Below are 17,262 nucleotides of genomic sequence, written 5' to 3' on the forward strand. Positions count from 1 at the left end.
GGGGAACTCCCTTCTCGTCAGTGCAGAGGCAGAAAAGGACCTTGGAATCATTATTGATGCCAAAATGAACATGGGCCGGCAGTGTGGGGACGCGGTCAGGAAGGCCAACAGCACCTTGTCATGCATCCACAGATGCATCTCAAGCAGGTCCAAGGAGGTGATCCTCCCCCTCTATGCAGCACTGGTCAGGCCACAGTTGGAGTACTGCGTCCAGTTCTGGGCGCCGCACTTCAGGAGGGATGTGGACAACATGGAGCGGGTCCAGAGGAGGGCCACCCGCATGATCAGGGCAGGGCAGGCCCTACGAGGAGAGCCTACGGGACCTGAACCTGTTCAGCCTCCACAAGAGAAGACTGAGGGGGGATCTAGTGGCCTGTTACAAACTAGTCAGAGGGGACCAGCAGGCATTGGGAGAGTCCCTGTTCCCCCCAGCACTACCAGGAGTGACTAGAAATAACAGTCACAAGCTGACAGAGGGTAGATTCAGACTAGACATCAGGAGGCGCTACTTCACTGTCAGGGCGGCTAGGATCTGGAACCAACTTCCAAGAGAAGTGGTGCTGGCTCCTACCCTGGGGGTCTTTAAGAGGAGGCTGGATGAACACCTTGCTGGGGTCGTTTGATACCAGTACTTTTTCTTGCCATGGCAGGGGGTTGGACTTGATCTGCTCAGGTCCCTTCCGACCCTATCTACTGTGAAACTATGAAACTACTATGAAACTGAAATGGAGGGGAAGCCATCTGTGAGACATTGCTTTATTAAGTAGTTGCTCCTACCCCAAGAAAAAGGTAGGAGAGCCCTTGTTTAATGAGAACTTTGAAAAATATCCTTTAATTGCGTCCTCCTCAGAGTGGCCTCTGCACCATTTCATTCTCATAGGTCCAATAATCAGACAATCACATGGTCCATTAGATTAGTGTTTCACAACCTGTGGGTTGAGACCCAAAAGTGGGTTGCAAAAATATATGAAAGGGTCATGAACAAACTTAAAAAATGGATCAACAGAATTTAAAAATGGATTCTCCTTTAAAGGAGAAAAATGTGGGAAGCCGTGGCTTTTCCCTTGCAAGCTGGCAGAGTTCCAGTCTGTGAGGGGCTGCTTGGGGGGCCCCTCCCCCACACACTGGGGGGGCTGGGGCCTGGGGGCAGCAGTCAGGAGTGAGGGGCACTGGGTTGGCACTGGATACTGATGTTTACAAATGGGTCCTGGTACAAAAAAGGTTGAGAACCACTGCATTATATAACATTACACCAAAAATCTGAGACCTAACATATGCTGTCTGGAATGCTGAAATCTAATTATTCTTCAGAATAGTCAAAGTAAAACAAAGCAGGGAGTGAGGCAAGCTCATTTTGAGGGGTCTTGGGATGAAGCATAGAGATTTACTCAAGTCCTGCTTGGCATCAACTGCACATAAAATGATCTGTTTTCACCTTGCACAACAAGTCCACCTAATTCTCTTCCTTTCTATCACTATTATGGCAAGCTTCTTATACAGTTTCCAAGTTAACAACTGCTTCCAGAAAAGTCTGAGCACTGTCTAGGAAGTTTTATAAAAACAAGCAGCTGGAACCTCTCAAGAACTTCATGCTATCAAGGAATTTAATTTGCAATTACAGGGAAAAATATAAGCTCATTTATAAAAGCAGATGTTGCAACTCAACAGCAGCAAGTCACAGAAGAATATGAGAGCAGCAACACTTGCCAACAGTTCCAAACTGATGCCTATCATTTTTTTTTAAAGTTTTTATCACCCACTTATTAACTTTGCATCAGGCATCCAGTAACAAAGTTCAAAACCAAGATAACCTCTATAAAGACTAGATCCTGCAAGGTGCCAAATGTTTCTGTCTCTGTGCAGCAAATGCCGTAATTGCTTCGCTTCAAGCATGTGACTAATCCCTTTAAAGACAATGGGACTACTGCTTATGCATTAAAGTTAATCACATGCTTACAAGCTTTGCAGTGCTTCAGGGCTGTGCGTGTCTGAACGCTACGAGAATCTCTTTCCAAAGAAAAGTACAATGGAGCAGCTTTGAATTTGGGAGCAGGGTCATCACTCTCAGAACTTTTCATGCTGGCTAAGATTAGTCATCAAAGCCTTAGGTGTAGGTATACTGACCCTCTTCATGTTAGTTTACTCATTGTATTAACAAATTTAGCTATGTGCAGTATGACTGCTTGTGGTCATAAGACTGACATTTAAAATCAGAAAACAATAATGGACAGTAATTTTACATATTAGCAACTGTGCATGACACCTGATGGTCTTTACAGTGGGGATGACGTGTTGGAAAGATACCCTGAAAAAGTTTTCAGTAATCAATATGAAGAATTTTATAATTGTGCATAATTTATAACAACCTGCTACTTAAATAGCTTCCCAATAAAAGAAAGAAGTTTAATCTGTTAAAATGACACAGAGAGATTAACCAAAATATACCCTTAAAGGGGTTAAAGAGGAAAAGTTAAAAAAATTCTGTGCTGTGAACTAGTCCCTTTGATACAATACTCAACATAGTAGGCTGTTATAGATATTCTATATATCTATATATAAAATATTCTAACTGATATTTAGAAAGTCAGTTGTTGCTATTATGCTTTATGTTTGCTTTGTGCATTTTTCCCTGCTCAGAGAATGAAAATCAATTTAGTTAAGTTTCACTTCCAGTTTCACAGAAGGGCTTAGATTTCCTTCACTGGAGAAGATGTATTTATTTAAAAACACTTCCTTGTTTGAAAAATGGTATAGGCATATATTTTACCACAGTTTTTTCTTTCTGTTTTTTTTTTTTTTTTTTAACTTAAATTACCATCTTGGGCTAAAGTAAAATGACAGTGGCACTTTAGTGGTAAGGCACATTTAAGGAGAACAGGGAGAGGAGACAGAAAACCAATAAAAATACAGAAGGCAAATTAATGTTAATTCCAAGAAGTTCCAGATTTTCTTGGCACCTTCTACTAGCTTTGGAAATGGGTTGGAGGAGTTGTCTTCATAGTTTTCAGCACACAGCACAGGGAGAATGTTTCATTTTGGTGCATCAGAGAGTTGTTAATCAGATACCATTTATTTTATTAACTTCATACAACAGGGCAGAAAGATTGGCAAAAGACCACTTACAATTGTGATTTATTGGTGTTAGGTCCTGAATTGGCCATGCTGAGAACACCACGTCCTGTATGTGACAGATTTGGCTTGAATTCATCTTTAAAAGGTTTCCCCCAATAAGACTCTCCTCCTAAAAATAAAAGGGGGAAAAAATCTCATGTTTTTTCTTCATTAGATTCCACCTACCCTTTGTATTCCTTCCTGGCATCCCACTTTTTGGTGGCACGGCCACTAAGCTTATGGCTTCTGATATCTCCGTACATAAAACGTGTGTGTTCCTTTCCCACCAGCAGGCTGATACCTGAGCATTACCTGAAATCATGTTTGCAACTGGCAACACAATACTCTGCCCCTATACTGCTATTATCAGCTGTGACAGATGTGACTGTTTGCCAGCTGCCTTATATACTTTGACTGTCATGGATTAAATTTTTTGTTGCCCATCACATCATAACCTCCTTGAGACATTAAATCTTAATCTACCTTCCTGACAGAAGTAAATGCACAGAGCAGAAAATTACCAGTTTAACTGCACTCTGGGCATGTGGGTAATGCCATGAGTAAAACAAAGGATGAGATTTGGATATTTTTCATTATTGCACTAAATATATATGGTATCAATGAAGTACACAAGCCCTATATTGAACTAAGAGCTCAACAGCTGAGCTCCTAGTTAGATAACCTGGCTTAGTCACCATATGGTGATGTTGCTATGGTGCCATGCTTTAGTACTTCCTTTTGGAAAAACGAAAGCATGGCGAAGTACAGGTGGTTACTGCGCTGTGCACATGGCACAATGTTAGATTTTGCCACTATGGCAATGTAGCAGCATGCTATACCGAGGGAGCACGCCATTATGGAGATGTAGCTGGCTATCACATGTAGATCCATGTGATTACTACATCGCTGTAGCACACTGTACAGCAATGCAGTACATCACTATGTCACTGTAGGGTGACTGTAGACACACCCTATTTATCCAAATCAACAGCCAGTAATTAGACACTCTAGACCAGATATCCACCAGCTCTTGATGGAAGGAGGGTTTGCAAGACCTCTCTCTCTCTCTCTCTGGCTGTCATTTCTTTACATTATTTACAACACATCTGACATTTTCACTTTCCTCCAGGATCACCCCTAACAAGAAAAAAAAATGCTGAGATGGATGAGTCATTTCCATAGTTTTAAGTTCAACTCCATAATCTTGTTTGGCAAACTGCAAAAAATATTTCACCTTACCATGGTATTAAAAGGAAAGCAAACACAAAAATATTGGAACAGTCAAAGAGGCTGCTACATGTGCAGAACTTGTTTGAAAATCCTCTGGAGTAACAGTATCACTAGCGAAGCAGTAGAACAGTAAAGGGTCTGCAATACTTAACGGCTATGTAGCCATGTAACACAGGAAAGCAATTTCCAATACCCAATGGACAGAAGAGCAGTGAGTACCTGCTGAGGAGGAGGGAAATGACCTGCTCTCAAAACCCACAGAGAAGACTGCAAGCCTATTAAAATGACTTTATAACATTGTCTAAAACCTGTGAATTACAGGTAGACAGCTGTAAATGAAGTTGCATGTGGAACTAAGTAAATGTGAAATCTCGAGAAATTGACTCACTTAAGGACCCAATTAGTCTTGTTCAAAAGACCTGCTAATAAAGCTGAATGGTACCAGCTCCACAATTTGACAAGAGAAGGCAATGAGAATAACACCATAGGGAGTTCCTGTAATCAGGAATAGTTCTGATTACATCCCTGATTGCTAGCTACTGAATATTTTAAGATCAACTAAGCCACATCCATATGATTTTATATGGAAGTTTCTCACCATTATACAAAAGGAATGAAAGGCTCAAGAAGAAGATACCACAATGGCCAGTCTTGATACTCAAGGCCAAAACAGATGTGGCCAACTTTACCTAAGATAGCATGTAGAAGGGAAGAGGAAACTCGCTAGCAAACTAGGATACTGGCCCTCTAGGGGGCTACCTGGGGGATGAGATGTATGTTGGAAAGAAATAACGAAAATGGTCTGGGAGCTGAAATATGGTTAGGTAGGGAGAATCTGTAAGTGTGTGCACTAGTTACCTGCTTGTCTTTCTGACGCCTGAAAATTATCTTGTATGAGGTGTATATTGTAACAACAGGCCATTAAGGGTGGCTGTAGTAGAAGGAACGCCTACCACAGAAAAAACAGAAACAAGCAAGCAGCCATCAAGACAGGCATCTAGGAGGTACTGCTAAAAAGCTACTGGTCCCTTCTTTCTTGGCCTGTCTATATGGCCATACTGGACATAGGGGCTGCTTCCATGTTTGTAAGCAGCTAGAGGGAGAACAGAAGATGGGCGAGGGCCACATGTTAAGATACAAGCAGACAGCTTCACAGTAGAGACGGGGTGCTGAAAAGAGACCTGGCTAGCAGTATAGTATGTGGAATGATTTTACTTTCTCTTTTAAAAAAACAACCAACCAACTAACCAAAAAAAGGAACTATTCTGCTTAATTTAAAAATAGCAAGGATGCACTCTTCAGCAACTCCTGTTAACCTCTGGAATAGTTCCAACCTTTCACTGTCTGCCTGAAGCAGCAACAAAGGCAGGCAGGTAAAAGGACAGAAAATAAAACACTCTTAGGGAAAACTAGCCTCTCTTTCTCCCTCTCTTTCTGAAGAAAAACAGAGATCCACTACAAAGAGACCCATTCTAGTACCACACACACAAGAGGCCTAATGAGGTCTAATGGTTAAAGCAAAGGATTGGGGAGTTATGACACTGTTTTATGTCTAACTCTGCCACTGGCTCACTGTATACACATTTGGAAAAGGCATTCAGGGTGTCCCCATCTACCCACCCAAGGTACTCCTATTACTCATGTACCAGTGTATCTGAGTACCTAACAGCCTCACTGCTGGGAGGTATGGCGATGTGGTCATCTTCACTGTACAGAAGGGGAAATGAAGCACAGGGTTAGATTCAAATAAGGACATAGGAACTTAAGTTTCACTTAAGATGCAGCTTAAGTCCATCCAAGCAATCCCCAAAACTTCTGCCTATCCACTTTGGCCCCTATGTTTTGTCACAAAAATCTATTTAACTGCCTAAACTTCAGCTCCCGGGTGAGCTCTGTCTCCACCTCTGTGGGGCTCCCAGCACTCCAGCTGGGTGCCCCACTGAGAGGCACCAAGTGAGATAGCAAGTGACTGGACAGGTGGTGAGGGGAGAGGGGAGCTCCTGCCTGCAGGATGGGGGGTGGGTGTGAGGGTTTGTGGGTGAGTACCCACAAACACACCTACACCCCCTCACAAATCCCCTACACCACCCCCCTCCCCCGCACGATATATAAAAGTAAGGCTTTATGTTGAGCTATTATGCTATCGCCTTTATATACACTATGCAAACACATGTAAATCAGGACAAAAATATTATTTGAAATAAAATTAAAACGTTATAGTAGATGTTTGATTTTTAGTATACGATTTGTTTTTTTCTGGTTCCAAGATGGCACCCCCCCGGGAGTATTTCTGGGGTCTAGGGGAGGGACTTCCAGTGTCAAAGGTCAGGGTTGGGGAGACTTCCTGTCCCAAGATGGCGATCAGGGGGCAGGGCTACCCTTGCAGCCCTCAGCAGCTTACCAGAAGTTGTTAAATGGCCCTCCAGCCAAAATTATTGCCCACCCTTGGCTTAGAGAATGCTTAATACATTCTGGGTGCATCTACACATGTCATTAAGGTGACATGATAAACTCCAGTGCAGTATGTACCAGAGTTACCTGCTCCCAGGTGCAGTATCTGTACCCGTGCCTGGGACTGCAGCAGTTTGAACTGGGGTGGAGCAGCCTCAGGCAAGCAGGGGAACTGGGGGGTCAGCCCCAGGCTCCAGGTGGCAGCATCGGGTGGTGGAGGGGCTGGCTGGGACACAAGGTTGCTAAAATGCAGGGCTAGCTGGCAGGTATGCCCCGCACTTTAGCACCCTCATGCCCCAGCCAGCTCCTGTCACCATCTACATGTGTGTTTCAGCACCTCATTACTCCAGCGTAGGATAATACTGTCCCCAACAGTACTATCCTATGGCAGAGTTAATTAATTTACTGAGCCCTAATACTGGTGCATGCGTAGACAGTGATGCTTTACAGTAGAGCTAATCAGTCAACTCCGCAGTAAAGTGCACGTGTTGATGCACCCACTAACAGCATTATAATTCAGGATCTCTTGTGGTAGGAGTGAACTTCCAGGCCTCTAGTTCCTGTTACTAGTGCTCTAATACCGTTTATCCAATAGCTTTTTAATGAAAACCTCATAGGCAGTTCAAAAGTGGGGACCAGAACCCAGAATTCCCTCTCCCACAAATACACTTTGCACAACTTTATAAAAACGAAAACTGAGAAACCCATTGGGATGGTTAAAACCTTCCTCAACATCCAAAGTTAATGGTAGGTAGAAGCCACATCTTTAATAACAGCTTTGCTGCAAACCTGAAAAAGAGTCTCTTCTATGAAAAGGATGAGGTGAAATGGCAAAGACTGCATGCTACTCACAGGGATAAATTAAACTGCATTTATCATTTCAATATGTATTTGGGATGGCAGCTGTAGGTGAAGCATAACTAGCTATTCAAGATCATGACCACAGCTAGTGCCGATGGTGACAAGATGAAGAGATGCAAATTGACAAGGCACTAGCAAGTATAAAGATAAATATATTTGCAGGCTGCATTTTATACTTGAGTTGGCTCATTCTTGGGTGGATAGGACGGTTTTTCCTTCTCCTAAGAGATTATGTTTATGGAATGTATAAATGCTATATAGGCTCATGTACAACACCTTTACAAGGAACTGCAGAGATGCACCTCAAGTACCTAGAAGATTTCTGAAAGTATAATGCTCTAAAAGCCAGGTGTGGGCTGGGAATCATCACCCATGACAGTTGCGATTTTAAATCAATCTTTTTTTGGCTCAAAAATTGCAAAGCACTGGTAAGGAAGTGGGAGGGCTTTGATTCACAAAAACGATGGCTCACTGTCATAGCTTTCTTCTCGTCACTTAGAAGAATAAGGCAAATGATAACAACATCTGATGCTTCCGGACTCCTGAAGTATTTTGCTTCATTCTACCATGTGAGGAGAGGTAAGTGCTCCTTTGCATTAGCATGGGAGGACACTAGACACACAGAGGGTAGGCCCTACATTTTTAAGAGAGACTATTAGCTTGAAATATCATAGGCTTAATTTTCAATGGAGCTGCTATGTTAGCAGGGAGAAGAAAGGTACTAGATAAAAGTAACGGTGTTCACTTGCACAGTTGCTGAATTCTGCAGGACCAGGGACTTGACAACATAGTGAACTGTACACCAGTGGAGGAACCACAAAGCAGAGCTGAACTCTGACCTAGCCCAGTCTCTGCATGGGGATGGTGGTGGTTGGATGAGTAGAGGGGTTCTGCTGGCTTTGTACCATGGGAATTCCTATGTACCACAGGGATTCTCTGATGGACATTTAGGCCTGAATCTGGCTCCTCTGTGCCATTCTCACTTTATGAAAGGGCTGGAAGACAGAAATTTAGCTCATTCGGTTTCCTGATCACATGCAAGTTGCTGCAGCTGAAATATACTAGACCTGCTTTAAAAACGTAAAGCCCTGTATATAGTTCCTTCGATTTTTCTCCAAATTGGGTTGGGCATTAAACTTGTTTTGTTTTTTTTCCCATTCACCCTTTCTTCATCCACCCTTGAAAACTAGAAATACAAGACTAGCTGTTCCATCTGCATAGGAACTGACAATATTCTCAATGCTGAGAGACTTATTTACAATGCCTTACCACTTCATTATTATGAACAGCAGGAACAGTTACATCATGAATATGAAATTCATTTTCAAATAATTAATCATTAAAAGGAATGACCATGATTCAGCTGATTAGTCTGAATATTGCCTGTGCGGGTGCTTATTCGTTAAACAAAATATGTTATCGCAGCTTTGGGAGAAGCAACAGACTCATTTCCAACTGACTCCTGAAATGTTAAGTGCAAAACTGAGGGAAATGAGCTTGGCCTGATAAACAGGTATTAAACCATACAGCATTTTATACCTGGATCTCTTGGCAGTACAGATTTGCCAGCTTCGATGAGCCACTGAGAACCACCTCCCACCAGTGTATATTTCAATTTTATTCTTAATGCTGAGCTTTTCCAGGACATTAACTGTTAGCAGCACAGGTCACTGGCCAATCCAAGTTATTACTAAATCCCAACTGCATTAATGAAATGCTAACAAGAGACCCAACAGCAATACAGACACATCAGTACTGCATGCAAAAAAAAAAAAAAAAAGAAAAAAAGATCAAATCAGTGAGTGTCCCTGCTGGATGGAGCTGTTAAGCTTGAAGATGTATGAAATTTTACAGAGTAACAGTACTATCAGCTTGGTTTACAAGCTTTTTCTAAAAACATTTATAAAACAAGCCCAACTGTGGAGCTTAGAGGATAGCAGAGTGGAGAAGCCACAAAGCATAGCTGAGCTCTGGTCTATACAGGTTTCTGCATGGGGACAGTGGAGGACTCAGCACATTATATAATTATACACACGTAATTGTATATCTGAGTGTGTATGATATATAGCCCATGGCCATCCTGGAATGAATGTACCTGACTGATCTCAAATCATTTTATAAGATGAGCCCTGTAATCCTGGGTGCTGTCAGCACAAACCAAGCATTTTTGGTTGAATGTTTGGTATGTGTGAGACTATGGAAATCAAATAAGTGGAAAGATGTTGTTTGGGCCCATCATCACTGCTGAGCTGACAGACAGGAATATATATTATATACATACATGCAAAAGAATATACAATACACACAGGCTTACCATATCTCCCACATTTAGATTAGACAGTTTTAATAGAAAGCCAAAAGGAGTCCAGTTAAAGCAGGAAGCTTTTCTTTCTTTTTTCTTTTTTAGAAAAGGTTCTTTTTGTTTGAAAGCCTTCATATCAAAAGCAGCACCAGATGCAGCACTGATTGTTTACATATGCTAACTCACAGGGAATGGAAAATGCCCCTGACCCCAGTCCAAGCCCCTTCTATTATGAACAGAGACAACAGTGGAGGGGAAGGAATTTTCTTTCATGGTCTCCCATTTATTTTTATATAACAACGGACATTGCGTAAGTCAAACAACTTGCTCTCACAGAAACGTTCCAAAGAGCCTTCTCTACAGAAATTTTTAGCTTTAGGAGATGCATCTGTTTTTACTAAGAAGCACCAAGAATCAAAGGAATACTGATATGCCTTAAAGATGCCAGAAGAAATCAAAAAGGGAGTTTACATTATAAACAACCATCAAGATATGGCTGAGTGGAGTATAAAGCACTGAAACTCTATATAGACTAAACTGCTCCGATCAGATTATGCAAACCTTCCTCATGTCACCAGCACTTATGCCAGGAACTCCATTGCTTCCAACAGCCATACTCACATAAGTACAGCTTTTTACAGTCAGGCCTTATGCAATCATCAATGCTCTGAACTTCAGCAAAGCTCTCTGCACATGTGAACTGGTTTATCCTAGTCTCCCCATCTAGAACACACACTGTTGCTAGGGCTGACCTTTCATTTCTCCCTAGAGACCCCCCAGATAGCTCAATAGGCCAATTCTAACTGGGGACAATTTTCAATTAAATTTATCTCAGGATCTTATGCTGCCACTTATCCTTGAAGCATATGAACATGTTCCACATAGAATCAACTTCATGAAATTTCTGGAACTTCTGCTTTACAAAGTCAACTCTCTGCTTAGTGTAGGTTCCCCCTTCCCCCACAACTCTCCACCCCTTCTTCCTGCACTGATTCAATTAAAAAAAAAAAGTTTAGGGACAGAATCAAACCCTAGGAACAGTTTGGTAGACAGGGGAGGGGTAATCAAAGTTACATACAAACCTGTGGAAGATAAGGCAATTAAAGGAAAATAAGAGGGTGTGGAAAATATAGGGAAAGGTAGATAAAAGCCTTTCATTTTATAACATGCTATAATGAAATCAGTTTTATTTAACATCAGTGGGAAGAAGAAAGATGCACTGAAGAACCACCAAGGGCACTGGAGTAGTAAGTCCTTTATGAACACTTAGGGCACGTCCAGACGAACACGGCCATGCAGTATGTGGTGCTGCAAACGTGTGCAGTGCCACATACTGCACAGCCAGGTGTTCTTTGTGCTGCAAGGGCACACTGCCCATGTCTGCGCTGCTCCATTTTTTTTCCCCCCACGTATTTTTTTGAACCCTGGATATCTCCCGAAACAGGCCGAATCTCCTTCCAAACAAATCAGGTAGCAAAGCTTCGCACAGCCCTACTGTATACTATGCTTGGGTCCAAGGGGCAGATGGGGGAGTTAGTAACTTTCCTTCACAGGAACAACTGTAACAGTTACACCTAGGTAGCAGAGAAAGGTGCAAGATAGCACCACTCCTAGCTTAACTCCTCTCTGATTGACAAGCTGTGCATCATAAAGCCAATGGTGTTAGTTGGGAGGTGGGAGGCAAGACTCATCCGTTCTCCTCCCATTTTCATTAGGAGAAAGCATCTGAAGGGCAGGAAGGGAGAATATTAGGTTTATATGACACAAAATTGTTCCTGGTCAAGAGAAAGCTATAGTTTATCAGAGATTATGGCCTGCCATTAGTTCAGCAAAATGAATACCTGGGTTTAATATTTAAGACTGTAGGTCCTTGTTATTTTCAGGGTGAAACTAAATCTCAGATACTCCGATGAAAGCTCATACCAGGGATATCAAAACACAGCCTAAGACAGATGCAGCCCGCTCTGTGGGACATACTGAAAAGCATCATCCTGGGATAAACAGGGACATAGCTGACTTTTAGGTTGATCCGACAAAGCTCCAGCACTATGTAGCCAGTGGCTGCAGCAGCCCGTCTGTCATTGGAGACACAGCACAAAGCATTCTGGAGTTTGAACACCGGTTGTTCTTTGATTCCTTTTATTCAAGGTGTTGCACACAGTATATTTATCTTCCTTCCCTGTTGGGCCTCTTTCAATTACTGTATCACAGCTGTCAGTCAGCAAAGTTGGAACTGCCCTTTCCTTGAGAGAATTTGAAAACTCCATCTACCTCATTTAAATAACTGAAATAATTTAATACTATGAAACAAACAATTCTGGGCATTGCACAGTTCCAGCCTTAAAAAGTTCCAAGATTAGCTGAGGCTAGAAACCAAAGAAAGAAAGAATTCTTGTTATTGCTAGTGAGGGGGGCTTCCAGGTTAGGAGTAGGATACAGAGGAGGAGAGGGTTGTTGGGATACAGTTCACACCAACTATGGGCCCCAGGACTTAGCTAACCTCTGGGAAAGCCAAGCATTTCATCAGCAGTGTACGCAAGGGCTTCTGGGTATTTCTAAAGGAAGTACAGTAAATATATGGTGTGGTTGGATTGTCAAATGGTCTATTTGACATTTTAAGCAATGGTAATAAATCATCATACAAAATTATAAGAGAGAAGTCGGATGCCATGAAGAAAAACAATTAAACACATCAAACACGCTACCTATTACATAGTTATTACAAAGTAATTTTGATCATGTGTAACTAGTTTTAGTCATTTTAATTATCTACTGTTTGTGGCTACCTATTCTGTATTTTAGTTCCCGATTTAAAAACCACACAAACACCCTCCCCCCCAACATTTCAGGTGTTCAAGAGGAAACATGCTATATTCAACTTTTCTCAGTCCTTTCTGGTAATTCAGGACCCTACCCACCAAGAGGCAGAGATGAAGTTTACTGCAGAGTACAGAGCATGTATAACTCACATTGCTAAGATTAACAGGCCATAAAATGCCAAAGTAATGTGCAACATCCTGTCCAAAAGAGATGAGGGACAATCATTAAATTGTTCATTCTATTTCTAGTGACGAAATTGCAAAGCTTTGCCTTCTCTTCATTTGTTATCTAAAACACCGGTAGCAAATGTTTACCCCCCCAGTCTCTCAGTTGGTGAGGCCTTGGTGTTCACCAAAACCTAATGGTCACATCTTGCTCTTTGCTCTTCAAACCGTAGGTTCACAGCTGGAAAATCCTTCCTTCCTGCCTCTGTCAGCAACTGTCAACATAAAGCCTCCTGCATTTGAAATGGCTTCAAGGATTCTTATGCTTTGACCAGTACTGGGAGAGGACATTTTGAACAGTGATGCCACCATGCTCTGCACCAGGAATTAACTTTTCCTTGATGTCCAACTTAAGTTCCTTCAAAATACAGTTACTTTCTCTCGTGAATTCTCAGATCTCGTGATTTTCAGACCCTCTCCTGAATTTTTTCCCATCAGTCAGAATATTTTCAAACACACTTTTAATAACATCTTTTTTTCTCTCTGATTTTTTCCCCCTGATTGACCTCATAGTTTTATCTAAACAGGCTTCTGATTTTTATCACTTCTTGACAAAAATTCTTAAGAAAAAAATGCTGACAGATGAAGCTGAGCATATAAAGAAGCTTAAGATTTAGCTGACTGATAATTCAAAGACAAAACTGAAAAAGTTCAAGTAGTTTCAAGCCTTATCTTCAACTAAAGCTGAACAGCCAGAGGCCAAAACAAAGTGCTATAGAAACTAACATATTTCAAATCAATACTTGAAGTTCTGTGAATTTCACTGGAGTACTCATTTTTTGGCCTTTGACTCAAAAGTTAGGATCATCAGGACTGCATGAGCTAGCAGTCCAAAGGTCTGAGCTGTGGGGCTGAAAACCCAACACTCGCAGTGGAAGGTGTTAGCTAGGGCTGTGCGAAGCTTCGGTGGTGATTTGGACCGATTCGGTGGCCGAATCTCTGAATACGAATCGAATCAGGAGACCCTTTAATCTCTCCAAATCGAATCGGAACCTGCCGAATCAATTCGGAGAGATTTGACGATTCGGACATAGACACAGCTTTAAACGTTTTTTCTACATACCTCAAAGTACCAGGCGGCTCGTGAATGCTGAGGTGGATGAAGTGTCCCACAGGAGCACAGGTGGCCCCCCTGCATGCTCCACAGCGGACCTGGAAACGGACAAGAAGCACTTCTGGTCCACTCATGGGTCTGCTGTGGAGTGCATTGGTGGACCCACCCCCACGCTCCTATGGGGCGCTCCATCTGCCCCAGCATCTCAGCGTTCACAAACCGCGCCTGGTACCTTGAGGTATGTAGAAAAGAAACCACTTAAAGCTGTGTCTATGGCCGAGTCGCTGATTCTCTGAATCAGCATCGAATGTTCAGATTCGGATTTGGCCAAATCGAATCAGGACAGTGATCCAAATCAACGAATCAAATCACTGTCCCCGAATCAGGTCAAATCCAAATCGAATATGGCCCGCTTTGCACACCCCTAGTGTTACTGCGACTCTCAAACACAAATCCCACACTGACTATGGACCACGTTTGTTAACTTCTAGATCACTGAGGGAGGGAAAGTGGAGGCATGAGTATGTTGTTTATTTTGAAAGATGAATTTTTCCTAATCTGTTTATCAGTTACTGTCACACACAAATCCTGAAAGGCATACAATGTCAATGCTTCAGAAATCAGGCAAGACATTTCCAAAGGTATAAATACTGGTTGGGCACCTAACTTCAATTAAAATTGACAATACTCAAATGGTGCCATGTTTTATCAGTAGCAGAAGTAGTTTCTTTATTTGAGTGCTAGTCACTGGTGTTCCTGACTTTATAAACATAGTGTAATTTGGCAAGAACTACAAAATAGAGTACAATTTAGAATTTCTGTGAAATCTGTTAATCAAGTTCATCCGCTCTGATTGTTGGGACATTTTACCTACAAACTAAGCAATTCTTTAAATTATAACGACATTAAAACTACTTACATTGAAAAAAAATCACAATAATTTTATGTTCCTTTGGCTGCCTGTGGGCATACGTTAAAAACTGGCATCACTGAGCTACATACTTGACAAGGTAAAAGGGGATGTGCAAGTTGAGGCCAATATAAAGAAAAAGTTGAACAATTCACTTTCAGAAAATTATGATCCTATTTAAAATTCAGAGCAAATGATTTCTGCTTTCTGAGACTTCAAATATATATCCTGTTGGTCAAGTTTTGAACTGTAAATTCAGAGTTGACAAAATGACAAGAAAATCCTCAAAAACAACTCTGAGCAACCAAACTGTTGGGAATCCACAGAATTTCTGCAGCTACAGTAAGTGTGTATTTATATATCTGTGGACATAAAAAAATGCATACAAGAACAGCTGTCATGTTTTAATCACCCAAAACTCAGTCCTTAAGCTAATTTGAAGAAGGATGGCCAGAAGCTCTTAAGGCAGTCTTCTCCACTATTTTCTCTCCCCCCCTCTCAGTCTTACATCAGTATGTCCCCTCCTCCTCCTCGCTCTCACTCACTCAGTCTCACGTGGGCATGAGTGTGTAATCAATACAATTTAGCTAAACCCTTGACAAAGTTAAATGAGTGTGGTTTTGCTACACTTGTATTGTTACAGAATCATACAAAAACTAGTTACAGCATAACAGCTTATATGATATCCTTTGATTATGATGCAATTGTTAGATCTGCCTACATGTGCATTGGTTTCAATGACCTGAAGCTGTTTGTACACCTTGTGAACATCACACACACACACACACACAGTAAACACTGCAATTGTCTCCTCGTCTATATTTAAACTTTCCTCTGTATATGAGATTTTCCAACCTGCATACACTTGCATACAGTTGCCAGACAACGGTTTCTTATCTACTTTTCTGCTGTTAAAGCCCCAAATTATTTTTTTCTTTCCGGTTTTCTCAGGGTAAAGATGCTGCAGATCTGTTTTCCTTCTACAGTATGCAGCAGATACTCCCTCAGAAATGCTGAAGAGCACAATGTTGAAAAATGTATCTAAAAAAGTAGAGATGGTTCTCACACCATTGACACCATCGCAGCTCCTCCTCTCCTCAATCTTCCAAACAATAATAAACTTCTTCAATGAAGGGCTGCTACCATATGAAGTACGTAGCCAGATCACAACTATCGACTGTCATGCAGTTTGGATCTATGCTTTGTAAATAAGACATTTGAACTTTCAACTTTATTCTAGTGGAGAATTTCAACATCTCAGTCAACCAGAAAGACAAGCTTAGTGCCTACTAAGGACAGCTGTGGCTGTATTTGTAGCATCTGCCATTTCCCTTTTACCTGACTACTTGCTGGTTAACCAGAGTTGGTTGTGGTAGCAACAGGTATCCACGATACCGCTAGAAAAAAAAAGACTAGAGTAGTACAACAGTGCCAGCGCAGACACATGAGAACTGTAGCTATTTTCTATACCAATCATCCCTTTAGTACAAACTTACAGAATAACTAGAAAGTTCAAATAACTTATTTTTAGCCATTTGTACCAAGTTCCTGCTCTGTGGACTTATTCCAGGACTCTGAAATCAAAACACGGATTATTCTGAACTTTTAAATAAGGGGCTGGTTTGAAAATAATCCTGACCTTTCTACACAGGCACTCAGAGAAAAGAATTAAGCCATCTTGTGAGCAGAGCTGGGCTGAGTTTTTGCTTAAAATAATAAGTGTAATGCAGTAACACTGTAGCAGAAGAAACAACAGCAGTGCAGGATGGCAGCTGTTTTCAGCAGCCCAGGGCCTGAGAATACAATAGCTCAGCATTTGAATACCAGAGATGAAGAAATCCATGGCTTCCCAATTTAATCAGCTGTAAATTAAAAAGGATTTTGAATATTTTAATTATAACATTTTAGCTTGCTGTTTTAAGTATCAAAACAGTTATTTCATACTTCAGATTCATTTGTTTTATGACCTGCCGAACTAATTATAGAGGGGGAAGAAAGGGTTTTGACTTTACATTTTAAGAAAATTCACACTCATTGTGCTCACTGCTGAGAAAGAGAGTCTACAAGATGGTCTCAATCAGAATGTTTCAAAAATGTATTTCTTAAAAGGCAACACACATTCCACTGTCAGAAGTGCTGATAGAGTAGCTGGAGCTGTTTGCTCTCCCCATGTGTGCCACGAAAAGCAAGGAAGTATGATCAGAGCCGGTAGAGTGCTTAATGAAGTATAAAAAAATCAAATGCAACAATTAGATGACAGTAGCAAATACTAGCTGAATCAAGCAGACAAAAAACTGTC

At 41.4% G+C, this 17,262-nt stretch overlaps 1 protein-coding gene across 2 annotated transcripts in view; it reads right to left on the bottom strand.

Moving 5' to 3' along the window:
* The window catches only part of PPIL2 (peptidylprolyl isomerase like 2), a 134,983-nt gene that overhangs the window by 21,286 nt on the left and 96,435 nt on the right, over window positions 1-17,262 (bottom strand). For both annotated transcript variants that reach the window (XM_006021529.3, XM_025201516.1), the window contains one exon: window positions 3,124-3,241. In XM_006021529.3, the coding sequence (XP_006021591.1) occupies window positions 3,124-3,241 (118 nt within the window). The remainder of the gene's footprint in view (window positions 1-3,123; window positions 3,242-17,262) is intronic.

This window comes from Alligator sinensis, unplaced genomic scaffold (assembly GCF_000455745.1).
Source record: "Alligator sinensis unplaced genomic scaffold, ASM45574v1 scaffold570_1, whole genome shotgun sequence".
NCBI classification, from domain to species: domain Eukaryota; kingdom Metazoa; phylum Chordata; order Crocodylia; family Alligatoridae; genus Alligator; species Alligator sinensis.